Source organism: Gopherus flavomarginatus, chromosome 3 (genome assembly GCF_025201925.1).
Source record: "Gopherus flavomarginatus isolate rGopFla2 chromosome 3, rGopFla2.mat.asm, whole genome shotgun sequence".
NCBI classification, from domain to species: Eukaryota; Metazoa; Chordata; order Testudines; family Testudinidae; genus Gopherus; species Gopherus flavomarginatus.
Genome location: NC_066619.1, coordinates 238,197,464 through 238,212,648, shown reverse-complemented (window position 1 = coordinate 238,212,648; position 15,185 = coordinate 238,197,464). Strand labels below are relative to the sequence as shown.

General features: G+C 37.5%; 1 protein-coding gene across 1 annotated transcript in view; it reads right to left on the bottom strand.

Annotated features, from left to right (window-relative positions):
- Positions 1 to 998: 998 nt before the first annotated feature.
- The window catches only part of KCTD8 (potassium channel tetramerization domain containing 8), a 160,459-nt gene continuing 146,272 nt past the window's right edge, over positions 999 to 15,185 (bottom strand). The window contains exon 2 of the mRNA XM_050947841.1: positions 999 to 2,274. Within this exon, the coding sequence (XP_050803798.1) occupies positions 1,814 to 2,274 (461 nt within the window). The 3' untranslated portion in view covers positions 999 to 1,813. The remainder of the gene's footprint in view (positions 2,275 to 15,185) is intronic.

The window sequence follows — 15,185 nt, the reverse complement described above, 5'->3', positions numbered from 1 at the left end:
GTGCCAGAGGAGTGTACTTGTTGATCGTGATCTTCATCCTGGAGCTGTGGATGAGCTTTTAGACATTCTGGTCCCAGATCATGGAGTGCATTAAACATTATAAATAAGACCTTTAACTTGATAGTTACTAGGTTTACATAGTGATTATGCCTTCTGAAGGAATGAAGTGGCGGAGCAGCTATCAAGAATATGCAATTTTTCATTAAAAATGACCTCCTATATCACAGGACTCATAGGGTGCAAAGGTGATGGGGATGATCCTGGTGTTTGCAACCTTTATTTACTAAATCTAGCTAAAATGATTATTAAGAACAGAATTGTGTCTTCTTACATTGCTGCAAGAACATCTATAGATCTTCATAACTCTCTCTCTATATATATATATGAGTATAATAATAGTATTAATAATTATTAACACTTATGCACACATTTGCCAATTCTTTCGAAGCTCTCCTCCATGCTCCCGCAACACTTTTATAGATTCAAAACATGTTTGTTTTAACCAGAGATTTTATGTTATATTGAAAAAGATATTGATTTTCATATCTGGTTTATGAATTCAGTTTTTGTCTACTCTAGAGTTGAATATTCATACTAACCTCATCACTTGTAAGTGTAGTACACCAGGTTATTGACATTTTGAAATCCAATATTTTAAGAGGAGTTTTCCAATAGCTGTCAGAATTGGTTTTTGTTTGGTCAGTTAAAGTATTTCGTTAGTGCACTCCTGGTTGAGATCTTTATCATAATTGGTTGTGTGCTTTAAAATCAGTAATGTGGTTCTGTTGATCTTACTGAGTGTCTGTCAAAAACTCCAGTTAAACTCTAGCACCCAAACATTTACTTACTGGCTGTTAAAACATATTTTCTTTGTTTTTGTTTTTTTCAGTAACAGAGTTGAAGTATTATGCAAACACAAAACAAATTGTAACAATTAGCCTTAGATCTACTCAAAGAAGACAATGATAGCCGAGAAAATCTACCAGATGGTTCTTTTTAATAAATACATTAATGTCTTTTTTATTTTTCTCCAATTTTGTTGACTAACATGATAACAGAAACTTTCAGATCATCAAACCAGTTTTCACAATCTGCCATTAAGTTTGCATTTCACAGAAATAGTTCTGACAAGTACTAATAGATGAATGTTGGTGCAATAATGAAACAGTATAAGGCATATTTACACCATCCTTACATACAGAACACTGTACACACAAAAAATCACAGATCTGCAAATTCAATCCCCAAGACATTTTACGCTTATAGGCTTGGCATTAAACAAATATTTACCCAAGCAACAGACAAACCTCTTGTTCTTGTGTGATTTATTTGTAATATTGTGCTCATGCAAAATAGATATTTGCTTTATTGCATTAACATTGAAAGAGTATTCGGATTTGGTTCTGTAACCAGTTCTATCAAATTTAAAACCCTGTTTCTCTCCATCCATAGCAAGGTTGAGTAATTTTTACTGATGACATAAAGTGAGCAGTGATCTGATGATTGGGTTTTTTATTTGATGAGTTACAAATTGACAATGAATCCCAGATGATTATAGTGTGAAAACCAACTTTCTTGATCATGCACATTTTGTTTTACTAATATAAAATGGTTTAGACCAGATTCATCTTGTATTTGTTTAATTTTTTTTTAAGAAACCGTGTACTATCCAACATCCACTGTTCACAGAAAGAAATAAGCAGCAGGAATCACTCTGACTGCAGAGTGGACCATAAGGAGGACAGCAGTAGGATAGTGGCAACTTTAATAAACATCAAATGCACCAGAGATACTTCATGAGGGAGGCAATTAACTATAACCCATATTTTTGTAAGAGTTCAGACTGCCATGGCCGTTTGCGCTCTGGAAAGTAATCTGGAATATGGATTTTTTTAAAATCTTGAATACATTTTTTCATTTCTTCTTCAACACTCAGCTTCTCACATACCTTCTTTTTAGAAAGATTTGTTTCTCTAGACTTGCTAATGAGAGTTTGAAAGAGTTCACTGTTCCTACGTTTGTCTGGAGGTGGCATCCACTGCACTGGGGCCTTCTTTGATGGACGATCCAAAGTTAGAGTATTTGGCTGGTGTGCTGTTGACTGTTGGGTGCTAGCAGCATTTTCTTGAGGAGTGCTAGCCTCTGAATGGCTGTCACAACTAGAGGTGGACAACTCATTGCAGGAAGTCCCACTTTCGCTTCCCTTGTCTGTGACTTTGTCATGCTTCCTTTCTTCGTGTTCTTGTTTGGGAGACACTGTTCTCTGAGGTGATCCTAAAAAAAGCAAAAAAAAAAAATTATAAACATTAACTAGACAGCAACTTAAACAGAAAATTAGGCTCTGTTTTTACAATTTTTAACACTATTTTGTGATGCACTTTTGTAAACTACAGATCAGATTCTCAGCTGGCATAGGATGGTGTGGCTTCATTTTATTTGCTAGCACTACGCCATTTTATCACAACTGAGAGTCTGGACCTAACTTTCTGTTCAATATGAAGTTAACACAATAGTCTCCCTACTGAAATATATTTCCATGTCAAGAATAAATTCATCTCTTGGATTCTTCTGCAGGCAATGAAATGTGCATAATGTTGACAGATTATCTGCACCAGAAATCCCTCCAGGCATGTTTAAATGAGCTATTTTGCCATTATGCTCCAAGTAGCTTATTATGGAAAACTAGATTGTTGGAGTATTAGGAAAATAATGCCATACAATTTGCAAAACTTGTCCTTTGCTTAAGTAAAAATGGTTTTAGGGTTCCGGTTATGTTATAGAAAACTCTGGCTTACTCTGTTCTAACAAATATCCACTAGTTCTGTGTTCTGTAGATGTCGCCATTGCACTGAAGCACCTGACTCAAAGCAATGCTGTTCTACAGGTAGCATCATATATGCTACTAATGGAGAGTCTCGGGCCGATTCTTATCACACACTTGTTTAGTATTAGTGTCTGTGATGTCTACCACATCTACGTAATCTCCCTTGGGTTGTTTACCAGAGAGGCAGAAGGGCAGTTTTGTAGGTCACAAGACTTCATAGTAGACTTGGGTGAACATTTTTTTTGCATGGAAATTTGTTCAGATAAAAAAAAAAGGAACGTGCTTTGCCTGTGTTCATGCCCCCCTCTTTGTTTGCTTTCCATGTAGATTCTATCAAACAAAGGTACTGACAGAAATGATTGATAAAACTATCCACATTACAACAAAATATTCATGGAAAGTGAACATTGGATTCCTAAATGTAATTACTTGTACTGAAAACCTGATTCTAAGAGCTATGCTCATCCAGACTGGAAACAGAAACAATCCCTTGGGTCCTATATGTTAAACCATAGCAAACCAACACAGCTCAAATATGGAATTTCAGATAATGAATATTTCAATGAATTATCCACAATCTATAGACCAAGAATTATTAGCAGAAAATATTCTCTAAATAAGTCTGAAAAAACAGCTACTCATGGAAAATTCACAAACAGAAAAAGTTAAACTATCTGAACAGGTTACAGAAGATTCTCTCAAGCTCTGTTTCCTACAATAAAAAAATGTCAAGTTGGAAATGTTAGAAGAATTGTGATATTACCACTTATTCATATTTTACTTTTCAGGACAGATATTTGTTTCTTTTAAACATTAATAGATCAGACTCAAAATTAGGGTGAGCATATTCAAATCCAAATTATTTGCCTGCTTCCTCTGCAGATGCACTGGAGAAGAAAGGAGTTGGCTTGGAGAGTCTCTCTGTTTAGTGCACACCCTCTCTGAGCTTCTGTAAATCAGCCTATTACATTTATTTGAAATGTTGCTTTTACTGTGTGTACAGTAGTGAAACTGATAATGATCTTTCTTCTCCACTCACAGTTCTTTTATTCATACAGTATGTCTCAAGTTTTTTCTGTTTGTTTATAAGTAGATTTGCTTTTACAGGAGATTATTATACTGCAGAGTTCTCATAAAAGTTGCAAGCATATGCATAGATCATTAAGACACTTCAGGTTTTCTATTTTGATGAACTATTAAAAGGGTGTTAGGAGCAGAAGAATCTTATTTCCTCCACAGTATAGAAGTTACAGCTGAATATGACACATATGGATAAATATAGAGATGGAAATAAATATCATGATCATTTGAAAATAAAAAAAAAATTCAACACATCACTTGTGTCCAATATACAGTAATGGAAAACCTATCAGGAAACAAATAATTCTGTTAAATACACAGATTAGATAAAGAGTTAGTTAATAGAGCAGATCAGGCAATAATGATTTTTCTAGCACTTTTTTTGACAAAAAATGAAACACTTCTAATAAATACTTGCCATTTTTGTCAAACAATAAAAACAATATCAAAGTGTGATTTTTTTTCAATTTTTTAAAAAAACTGGAAGAAAGTTGAGTTTTGATTTTTTCAATGATAACCTGAACATTTTCAATTAAAATATTTTTGTGGAAAATTGTTTTATCAAAAAGCCATTTTTCATCCAAAAAAAAAAAAGTTTTGACAACATCTGAGGATCTGCTCCCAAAAGTTCATCAATTTTTTAAAGAAATTTATGTGCAAAAAGTGTTAGGGTAAAAACCTGGCCCCATTGAAGTCAATGGCAAAATACCAATTGACTTGAATGGGGCCAGGATTTCATCCTGATCTTTCTATAGTGAAAACATTATATGACCCTAAATCTCATTTATATTAAGACTCTTATACACTATTCTGAGAGGAAAGAGATCTTAAAGTGGGCAGGAATGTGATTAGGGCCCTTTTACTCTGTCAGGGCAATGTAAAGGAGCCTTAGCATAAAGGAAAATCAGGACTATAATCATTTGCCTTCCAGTAACTCAAAAATGTGAAACAGATTTTGTGTTTTTTAAAATCATCATTGGGTGAAACTATGTTAAAAACATTCAACTCAAAAGGAAAATCTCCGAGAAAGTTTGAATATGTGAAAAGAGAGGGTTATAACAAAAGCCTGACTGTAACCTTAGTGTTTGCTATAAGTCAAAAGCTGTAATAGCAAAGTGCTTAAGGAACCATTATAGAGGAACTAAAGGAAATGGCGAGAATCATAAAAATATCATGAGGATTATGAAAATGGGCAAAGGCAAGATATGTCCCTTGATTTATTCCATTAGGTTTTATTATATTCAAATGATAAAAGGACAAAATGATTTGTCCATAATAATTCTAGTTCTGTATTACTGTACTCAGCGCAGGGGAGAGGGATCTCACTTGCCTAACATCAACAAAACATTTGATAGTGGGTTGAGTACAGTCAGATCTTATTATGTACAGAAGTGTTCAGATGTTCAGGAATGTTTATTTGCTGCTTGAACACATGGACAGTTCAAAACGAAGAGTGTGTATGTGATTGCACACTTGATGAAGCCTTTTATTTTAATCTCTTTACCTGCCTTTGTATGATAAAAAGACTCACAAATGATGCTGCAGCAGGCACAATTCCTTCAGGGGAAATTACCCTTTAATAGTGTTAAGCTCAATGGTGTGTGAATGGTTATGCGGTATTTGAAGTGAATGAATTGATTTATCTTTAAGATTAGGACCACATGCCTGTGAGTGATAAGTGCTTTGTATCAAAAAAAAAAAAACAATTAAAAGAAAACCTTGTGTCATAGTTACTCCATCTGGTGTAAACTTGGAATCAAGACAGTCTTTACAATATCTTTTACCTAAACACCTTTTTGAAAAGGTAAGATGGCATGGGTGATGAGGACTCCTTGAGGAAAGCCATCTGGGTGGGGACATTCATCCATTCATTTCTAATTACTGCTTCTTGATTTATACATAGTAATCCTGTCTAGATATATAAAGAGGGGAATTTATTCGCTATGAGATAGGTCAGACAATGGACACCACTATCCAATCTAATCTTTTCTTCAGGATATTACACATGCATATTTTTTGGATGTATTGCTTTTCCACGAGGGTTTTTTTTTTATTAAATATAGCATTACCTACAGGGGAAAACACTGAGCGAAACTGTTTTACTGGCAAGTCATCATCTTCCAGGGAAATCAACTAGTCCAAAAACTGTCTAGTGTTTATGACTTAATAGTAATAAATCTGTAATTTTTTAAAAAAATATTATGCCTATTGTGAAAAGTGCCATTTCCTGGCAAGTAGGTTACACAAGGCAACCATAAAAATGAGGGCAAGCTGCAGCATTGCACATCCAACCAAACAGAAAGGAAATACATTGAAGATGATTTACTGGGGAGATGCAGACAGCCAGAACACTGACATGGTACCTCCTCCCAAAATGGTTTCCTACACACTCCAGAGGGTTGGGAGAAACCTATGTTGGAAGATACAAGAAGAAAGGAAATGAGGGTAGGGAAAATGTAATATAGAAACATTGAAAGACAAGTTAGGAACAATCAGCATCTACCAATGCCTACTACAAGCACAAGAAGTGCATTGAATTCAGCATACTTGGAACCTAATTGACAACCCTAGTTTAGTTCTGTAGAGCAGTTTTTCTCAACCTGTGTATCACAATCATAGGGGGCTCATAAAAGGCAAGTGGGGGGGGGTAAGGTCACGAGACATTAAACATTTTTTTACAAACTAAGCAAAGAAAACCTTGCTCCTTTACTCCTTGCATGCCCTTACTCTTGAAGGCTAAGTATTGCATGTCTAATTCTCAAAACACCCAAACAAATACATTAGATAGGCTTATTGTCATCATAGATACATATTTTATTCTTAGTTTTCTAGTAAACAGAAGGTGGTTGCAAAATTTTTTACTTTGAGAAAGAAGTTACCAACCTGAAAAAGACAGAGGACAGCAGCATCTCTCCTCAGACCTTTAAGGGAAATTCTTTTCCCATATCAAATTTGATGATGATAAGATTAATCATGTATATGCAAGTAGAGCTGGTTGGGAATTTTCGATTAAATGTGTTTTCATCAGAGAATGCTGATCTGTCAAAATTAAAACGTTCACAGAAAACATTTCTGGTTCCACAAAAAGTCCATCTAGAAAGTTTCTCAGGTCTAGGATTGAATAAGAAGACCCATGCCAGAATAGCTCTCGCTGAACTGGAGCAGTGACTTGAACCTGAATGTTCCATGTCCCAAGTGAGCTCTATAACCACTATGCTATAAAGTCAGTCTCTCTTTCTCTGAACCAATGAATATTTCATTATTTATACAAAGTGAGATAGCTTCAATGAGAGAGATCGAGAGAAAGATGTGGGAGGCCCAGATTCAAGTCCCTGCTCTGAATCACGTCCCATGTGAATGCCCTAAACACAAGACTATTGGCTATTCTGGAATGGGTCTCTCTCTTGCTCGCACTCACACTCCTGTTTTTTTGCCACAAAATTTTTGAAAGGTCTTGTTTCCATTCTGCTTCGTAACAAAAACAAAAGCCCAAACCTCAACAATTTCTGTGAAATAGAATTCTCATTTTCCAGCCAGCCCTACATGGAAGCAAGAATCACCACAGTTAAGGAGCTAATCACATTTACAGCCCGCGTTACCTCTGATTTCAGTGGGAGCTTCCAGTTACTCAGCACATGTGAAAATCAATCCACTTACGAAGATGCTTAAATATGAATTGAAGACATCCATGTCTGAGAATCTTGGTCCAAATCATTTGTTTTAAGAAATCTTTATTCAGAACTTGTATTAATTTTTTTCCTGCTTCATTGTCAAAGGTCCTATTATTGTAATTTGTTCTGACAATATAATCACCACTTTGCAGTACACAAAAATCAACACAGTTCTTATTGTCTCCTTTTTCCTATATTTTTTAAATATAATTTCAAACAATTTTATTTGTTAATTTTTTCAGTTCCCATGTTGTTTTCTCACATTTTTCTTTGTTAGCTATTATTTTACAAGCCCTAGAAAAAATGCCTAATCTTCACCACTCGCTCTTCCATTTTTCATAATTTTCTTTCCTACAAACATGTGTAACAAAATAATGTTAATATGAATTTGCATCATATGTAAAAACATGCTAACAGAGACTTAGCAGAATACCAAGCATGGGCTCTGGTATTAGAAAATGGCTCACATTAGAGAAATCATGCCCTAGATAACACTGATCTTGGCAGTCTGTATATAGTGTTACATTATACTAATGACAGTACTTCAGGCAATATGGAAAATGCAAAACAATGGGAAATGCACTCTTGAATCAAATTCCTGCTGTACATTTGGTTATTGAGAAGTAATAGAGAATTAAATCAACTGGAAGAAATAGAGACCACAGTGAATTATCTTCAGGATTCAAGAACTAGTAACAGGGCTATAATTCACAAAATACCCATCTTAGATTTGTGTAGTTCTGTACCCGTAACACAGGCCCCCTGGATATTGGCAATTTCTCAGTCTGCAAGAATCCTGTCACAGGGTCAGAAATTTCTGCTGAGAGCTTTTAGTGTCTTATTAACTATTGAATGGGGACAGTCAAGTGCTGTGATTCTTTGGAACTTTCTTGTCACAAGCCTGAAATACAATTCAAATTAATTATGTCAACACTGATGGTGCTAGCCATCCCTTGTTTTATCATTAAGATCTTATACATAAAAAAAAAAAGAAACAGAATATGAAACCAATAGGGCATTACATCCTAAAATATGTAAACATGTGCCAATAACAACATACTAACTATAGGTCCAAATTGCTAGATTTGCTTTATAGATTATTCAGCACATATCCACTCTGGGTAAACAATTTCTTTCTCTTGATTAATTTTGTGAAAAAAAAAAAAGACACACACGCCTAATTTTTATGATGTACATTTTAAATAAAAAAGCATTATGTTAAAATATGTAAAGTTACTGCCTTTAATGACAGAGTATAATGCAAGCAGAAAGGATTATTGTACATACAGTCAGTGTGCAAATAGTATTCCATCTTCACATAAAAAAGCAAACGTGTTAAGCTCCAAAACATGTCAATCTAATGAATACACAACCTCAAAAGACTAAGGCCTGATTCACTATTGTGTTGCTCCAGTTTTACACTTGTATATCTCCTTTGAAATCAGTGGAGTTACACAGGCACTAACCTGCAGTAACACAGTGACGAATCAGGCCTGAAATATTTAACAGAAAGACACACATATTTGCAGAAGGGGAGAAGGTGAAAGATTTGCAGTAACATAGAATTAACAGAATTTAAGGAAAAGAGATTATGGATCACCATTAAAAAGTCAATAGTCATTAAGCTACCCTACAGGGATATTGGAGATATCACAATATTTCCTTATATTTATATATACTTGTTACAGGCAAGCCAGGCACACGGATCCAGTTCTGCACCAAATAAATCCTATTCAAGTAATAAAAATAGGTCCTAGATGGGACTTATTCTTATTTGTATTTACATAATGCCTAAGATCCCTAGCCTTTGAACAAGACCCCACTGTGTTAGGGGCTGTACAAACACAGAAGAAAAAGATGGTCCCTACCCCAAAGAGTTTATAAACTAATTATAAGACAGGAGACCATAGATGGATTCAGACTGATAGATGGGGGAGTACAAGGAAACAAGAAGACAATACTGGTCAGCCTGGTATGCAGTGGAATCAGCACACCAGGGGCCAAACAATTGGCAAGTTTTTTGCGGGCATCACAACAGAAACAGAGAGTTTGAAGAAGGATAATGAGGTACTTTTGCAGATGTTTACAAGGAACTCTTCCCACCTGTGAGGGGCAGCATGGGAGAAAGTACAAATGCGCTTACTGGAAAATCTAACAAATAAGCGCTGGAGAAAGGTATCATGGGCCAATCAGAGGCAGGAGTTGATACCTCTATAGCAAATGAGAGATGATAGGTAGGATGGGAATAGGTGATGAAAGATCTTGAAAGTGAAGATAGGTAGCTTGTGTTTGATGCGATAGAGAAGGAGGAGCCACAGGAAGGATGCAAAAAGATGGGTAAAAATGATGGGCTAGGTCAGAGAATGCAGTAGCATTCTGAACGGACATGAATGGGGCATGTTACAGTAATCCAGATGTGAGTTGCGAGCCTCAGCAAGAGTAGTAGCTATGTGAATAGACAGGAAAGGCTGTATCTTAGATGTTATGCATACAGAATCACCATGATTTAGATTAAAGCCTTAATGTGAGGCCCTAGACAGAGATTCAAGTCAAAGACGATGCCCAGGTAATGGCCCTGAGTGACAGGCAAGATGATGGTATTCTCCACAGTGATCAAGAATGGAAGTAGCATGGAGGGCTTAGAGTGTGGGGGGGAGACTAGCTTTGTTTTAGTGATGTTGAATATGAGCTGATAGCTAGACAGCCACAAGAAGATGTCAGAGAGAGGCTGAGATTTTAATTTTGACAGAAGGAGACAGGCCTGGAGAAGTGAGGTAGATCTGTGAGTCACCAGCATAGAGGTGGTAGCTGAATTTGTATTTGGGGATGAGATTACCTGGAGATAAGGTGTCAAGTGAGAAGAGAAGGGGATCAAGAAAATATCCCGAAATATCCAGAAAGGTGGATGGGGATGAGGACATTCCTTCAAAGAACACGCTGAAGGAATGATTAGAGAGGTAGAAGAACCAGGAGAGGACAGAATCATGAGAGGCAAGGAAGGACAAGATTTTAATAAGAACATGGTCAACTGCGTCAAAGACGTCTGATAGGTCATGTAGAATGAGGATGGAGCACTTGTTTTGAGCTTTAGCTAGGAAGAGGTCATTAGAGACTTTGATGAGAATGATGTCGGTGCAGTGCAAGGGGCAGAAGCTGGACTGGAGAGAGTCTAAGATGGCACTGGAGGAGAAGACCTCAATAGCGATTGGAAACAATGTGTTCAATGAGCTCAGAAGATGAAAGGGAGGTGGGGTGACAGTTGGAGAGATAAGTGGCATCAAGAGTGGTTTTCTGAGAGAGTAGCAGGCTTTGCTTGGGGCCAGCAGGCCTAGTGGTCATACTGCATCCAAACAGTCTCTCCAAACCTTGAGGTGACTCTTCTGGCCAGTCCAAGGGCATGGCTGCCAAGATACAGTTTGTTCCCTCTCCCCGGTCCTCCAGGATCTCTCAGGAGGTGGGACCCAAGCTCTACCTCTCCATCGGGTCCCAGCCCAGGGCCCAATGGGAGAGAAGTGAGGGATTGCTCAGTCCCTTCTGGCTGCCACTCCAGATCAGCTTTCCCTGGGCCATTTTCTATTTTCCCTGTTTCCCTTCAATTTGGGGTATGGCCCCCAGCCTTCTGCTTCCACAGTCTCAGTAGTTCAGGGCATCAGCTTAGGAGAGGAGGTTTGCTTCCTAGCTCACTCTGAGTCCAGGTCTCCCTCCTCTTAGCCAAGGGGGAAGATGGATCCCTGTCAAGCCTTATTCACAGCCCCAGTCCTTCTCTTCTAGATTGCTCCGCCTCAGCGGCTGCAGTCTGTCTGCCTTCTTGTAGCCAGGCTCTCCTCCACGTTCCCCTCATGTTGTAATACCAGAGCTCCCTTTTAAGCATATCCTTCATGGGGATCATGCCCAGCAGCTTCTTCGCCCAGTACCATTCTACCACTCTTTTAACCTGCGTGTAGGATCTATAAACCCCATCATAGAAGGGAAAGAGCTAGGGGTGGGGGCAGGGACAAAGAGAGAGAGATTAAAAAGAAGTGTATGGTAGAGGATGAGAATAGGTGCTAGAGCAATCAGGAGATGGGATGGGATGCTGTCACTAGGTAAGTGGAGGGGTTACGGGACAGCAGATGAGAAACTTCTACATGTGTGAGAGAGGAAGAAAAGGAAGGGACTTAAGTGGTGAATTCTGCTTTTTATTTATAATTTTCTATTAATTTTTCCAAATACAACAAATTTATCAAAATACTAGATCTCTTATAATATACAAAATAAATAAAGTACTGCTTTAAAAGTAAATAAAGAAGGTTAGGATAAGGGAGGGGAGGGGAAGCAACATAGCTATCTTCAGAGTCTATGTTACTAATAAACCTTTAAAAAGTCAGCCCAAATTGCTTTGAATTTTCTGCCAGTCATTCATTAGCTGCGAGCTAAGCCATATCCCTGTGCCAAGCTTCAATATTTAGTGGGGATCAACTTTTCCATTTTCGCAGGATTAATTTTTTAGTGATCAAACTTGCATGTTGGAACCACGTTACCAGGTAATACCCGGGCATCGGGAATATACCCAAGAATGAAACTTAAGGGGGAAGGCCCCAGCTTAGCATCCAAATATCAAATTGGTCCTTTGACCCACTTAAGTGGTGCCTTCTGCACAGGGGTGAGTTTCACCCTCAGATATCACTGTCTAGAAACTATCGGTACATACTGATCCGTTAATGGTGTACAGTCATGGGACCAGATGTTCTACTTTGCCAATTTAATTCTCAAGGAGCGAGAATTCATTATTCTTCTATTTTAAAACTTTTAATAATCCAATTAGGGAGCAGAGGCAATACATGTGATTTAGTTGTCCAATGATATACAACAAAAAGTCAAAGTTGAATAATTTGCACACAACTCAGTCTGAAATTATGTTAATCTAAACTATGTGGTGAATACTTGTGACAAACAGAAATCAAGATTGTAGACATTTGTGAATAGTACAAAGGGTTAAATTAATCTGATAATTTATTTGCAATGCATTACATGATCAGCTATAGTAAAAATTATTATAAGTCATGGTATTTTTGTTAAAACAAAACAGATTGTTTTCTAAAGAAAATAGCCATGTATGACAAAGTCAGGCCTGAAGGCTGCAAGAGGGTGTGAGAAGGCAGATATATTATCCCTAGAATGTTAAAGGCCCTCTTCCCTATAAGCTGAGAAAGGGTTACCTTAGGTCAGTTAGAAACACCTGGATCCAGTTAAGGGCTGCCTGAGACCTTTTAAAACCAGGAGGGCAAGAGAGACAAGCTAGTGGCAGCAGAGAAGTAAACTTCTTTAGCCTGAGTGCCTGTTAGGGGAAGGACTGACACCCCGGGGCAAGCTATATGGAGACAGTCAGCCCCAGCGAGGAGGCAAGGGAAGGTATCACCCTTTGTTTTTGTGTTTACAGGACTATTCCCCTTTTGTTTGGTGGATGATCATCCTGTAGGCCTATCCTGAGGCCTACCCAGGAAATATGGCCAAAGGAGCACAGAAGTGGGCAGGACAAATGCTGCCAGAGTGGAGTGAGGCTGATTTACCCCACGCCCACCATCGCCAGAGGGGGAAGTGCTTGTTAGGGTGAGGCAAAAGAAGTGCCTTGCCACACATGGTACAATTTGTAAGAATTTATTTTTAATTCTTTCAGAAGAATCATTTTTAAAATCTAAAAGAATAAAAAAAATTCTGGATGGGATTCTTGCAAAATGAATGTAAAGAACTACCAGATCAGAGTGGTAGTGTTTTTAAAGAAAGTTGAATCTTTCACATATTCAAATGACCCCAGGCACTGGGGCTTTAAGAGAAACACCAAATATTGTGAAAGTCACAGCAAACTGGGTGTCGACAATACTGAGATAAAGACCAATGGTATCTATATAATTTAGCTGTACAAAAAGTAGGAATAAAGTACACAAAGAATGATACAAGAAAGTAGAATGTGAAAATTGCAGAGACGTGTTACATTTATTTATAAAATTTTGCATGAGTACTACAAACTGGGAAAACACCTAGTTCTGAGGACTATTTAAATTAGGCAAAGCGTGGCATAGGGTAGATATTCTCTTTTCATTATAAGATTACACTGGTGTTGAACTGCGGGAAGGAACCAGACACAGACAGCTTGTTTGCTCAGGAAGGCGCCCCGTTAGCCGGCGTGGCAGCCCTTTTATTCTTTCTGGTTACATTGTCAGCATGAATCAGCATGAATCACAGCCTTGTTTACTTGTTTTTTACTGGCGGAGGATTTCCCTTATCTCCCTGCTTTTCACCCGCTGCTTGCAAGCGTGACGTGCTATGTTTTTCATTTTACTCAGGCATGTAGTGCTGTACTTGCCTGGTCTTATAATCAGGGGGGGTAACGGGGGGTTGCAGGAATTAACTATCTGGTGGTTTGCCAGCCAGGATCAATCCCTACACTGAGATAAAGACCAATGGTATCTATATAATTTAGCTGTACAAAAAGTAGGAATAAAGTACACAAAGAATGATACAAGAAAGTAGAATGTGAAAATTGCAGAGACGTGTTACATTTATTTATAAAATTTTGCATTAGTACTACAAACTGGGAAAACACCTAGTTCTGAGGACTATTTAAATTAGGCAAAGCGTGGCATAGGGTAGATATTCTCTTTTCATTATAAGATTACACTGGTGTTGAACAACAATATTGAAGAAGTATGGAAAAGAGGAAACAGCCCTGAAAAAAAGATCAGTTTGGAAACACAACAGATACTATTTAAGAAAAACTTTTACATTAAAATCTCATATCTGCTAAATAAACTGCAACAATTTTCTCTCACCATAGTTAACCTCCCTCCCAATGAAAACACATTTGCAGGTTGTTGCTATAATTCTAATAGTTCCATCTGGAATTTATCCAAAAGGCACAGTCAGTAATTGTTTATACTACAGTTTCATTAAGTCAGAACTAATTTATTTTGTCTTATTTTCTTTCCCTGCTTGGACCACCATAAAGGAGGATTGGCCAGCAGGTGAAACAATTACTTGGGAATACTGTCACAGAGAAAAATGCAATGCTGCAATAGCACCACTCAATGCATATTCGTAAGTAGCTATTTACATTGTATACAAGCTCATTCAGTACTATACTCACTTCACGAGTTAGGATTTTCATTCCATTTCAACAGTGAGAGTTTTCCTAAGTTTTAGTTGTGCAATTAGATAAAACTCGTAAAAGAATATAAAATATGAACAAAAACTATAGATAAGTTTGATTTGGTATTAAAACAGATGTTTCTTCTCTCCTGTAACAGTCATACACTTTGCAACATTTGCTATTTTGAAATCTCATAAGAACATAAGAACAGCCATATTGGGTAAGACCAAAGGTCCATCCCGTCCAGTATCCTGTCTGCCGACAGTGGCCAATGCCAGATGCCCCAGAGGGAGTGAACTTAACAGGTAATGATCAAATGATCTCTCTCCTGACATCCATCTCCATCCTCTGACAGAGGCTAGAGACATCATTCCTTATCCATCCTGGCTAGTAGCCATTAATGGACTTAACCTCCATGAATTTATCCAGTTCTCTTTTAAACTTGTTATAGTCCCTAGCCTTCACAACCTCCTCAGGTAAGGAG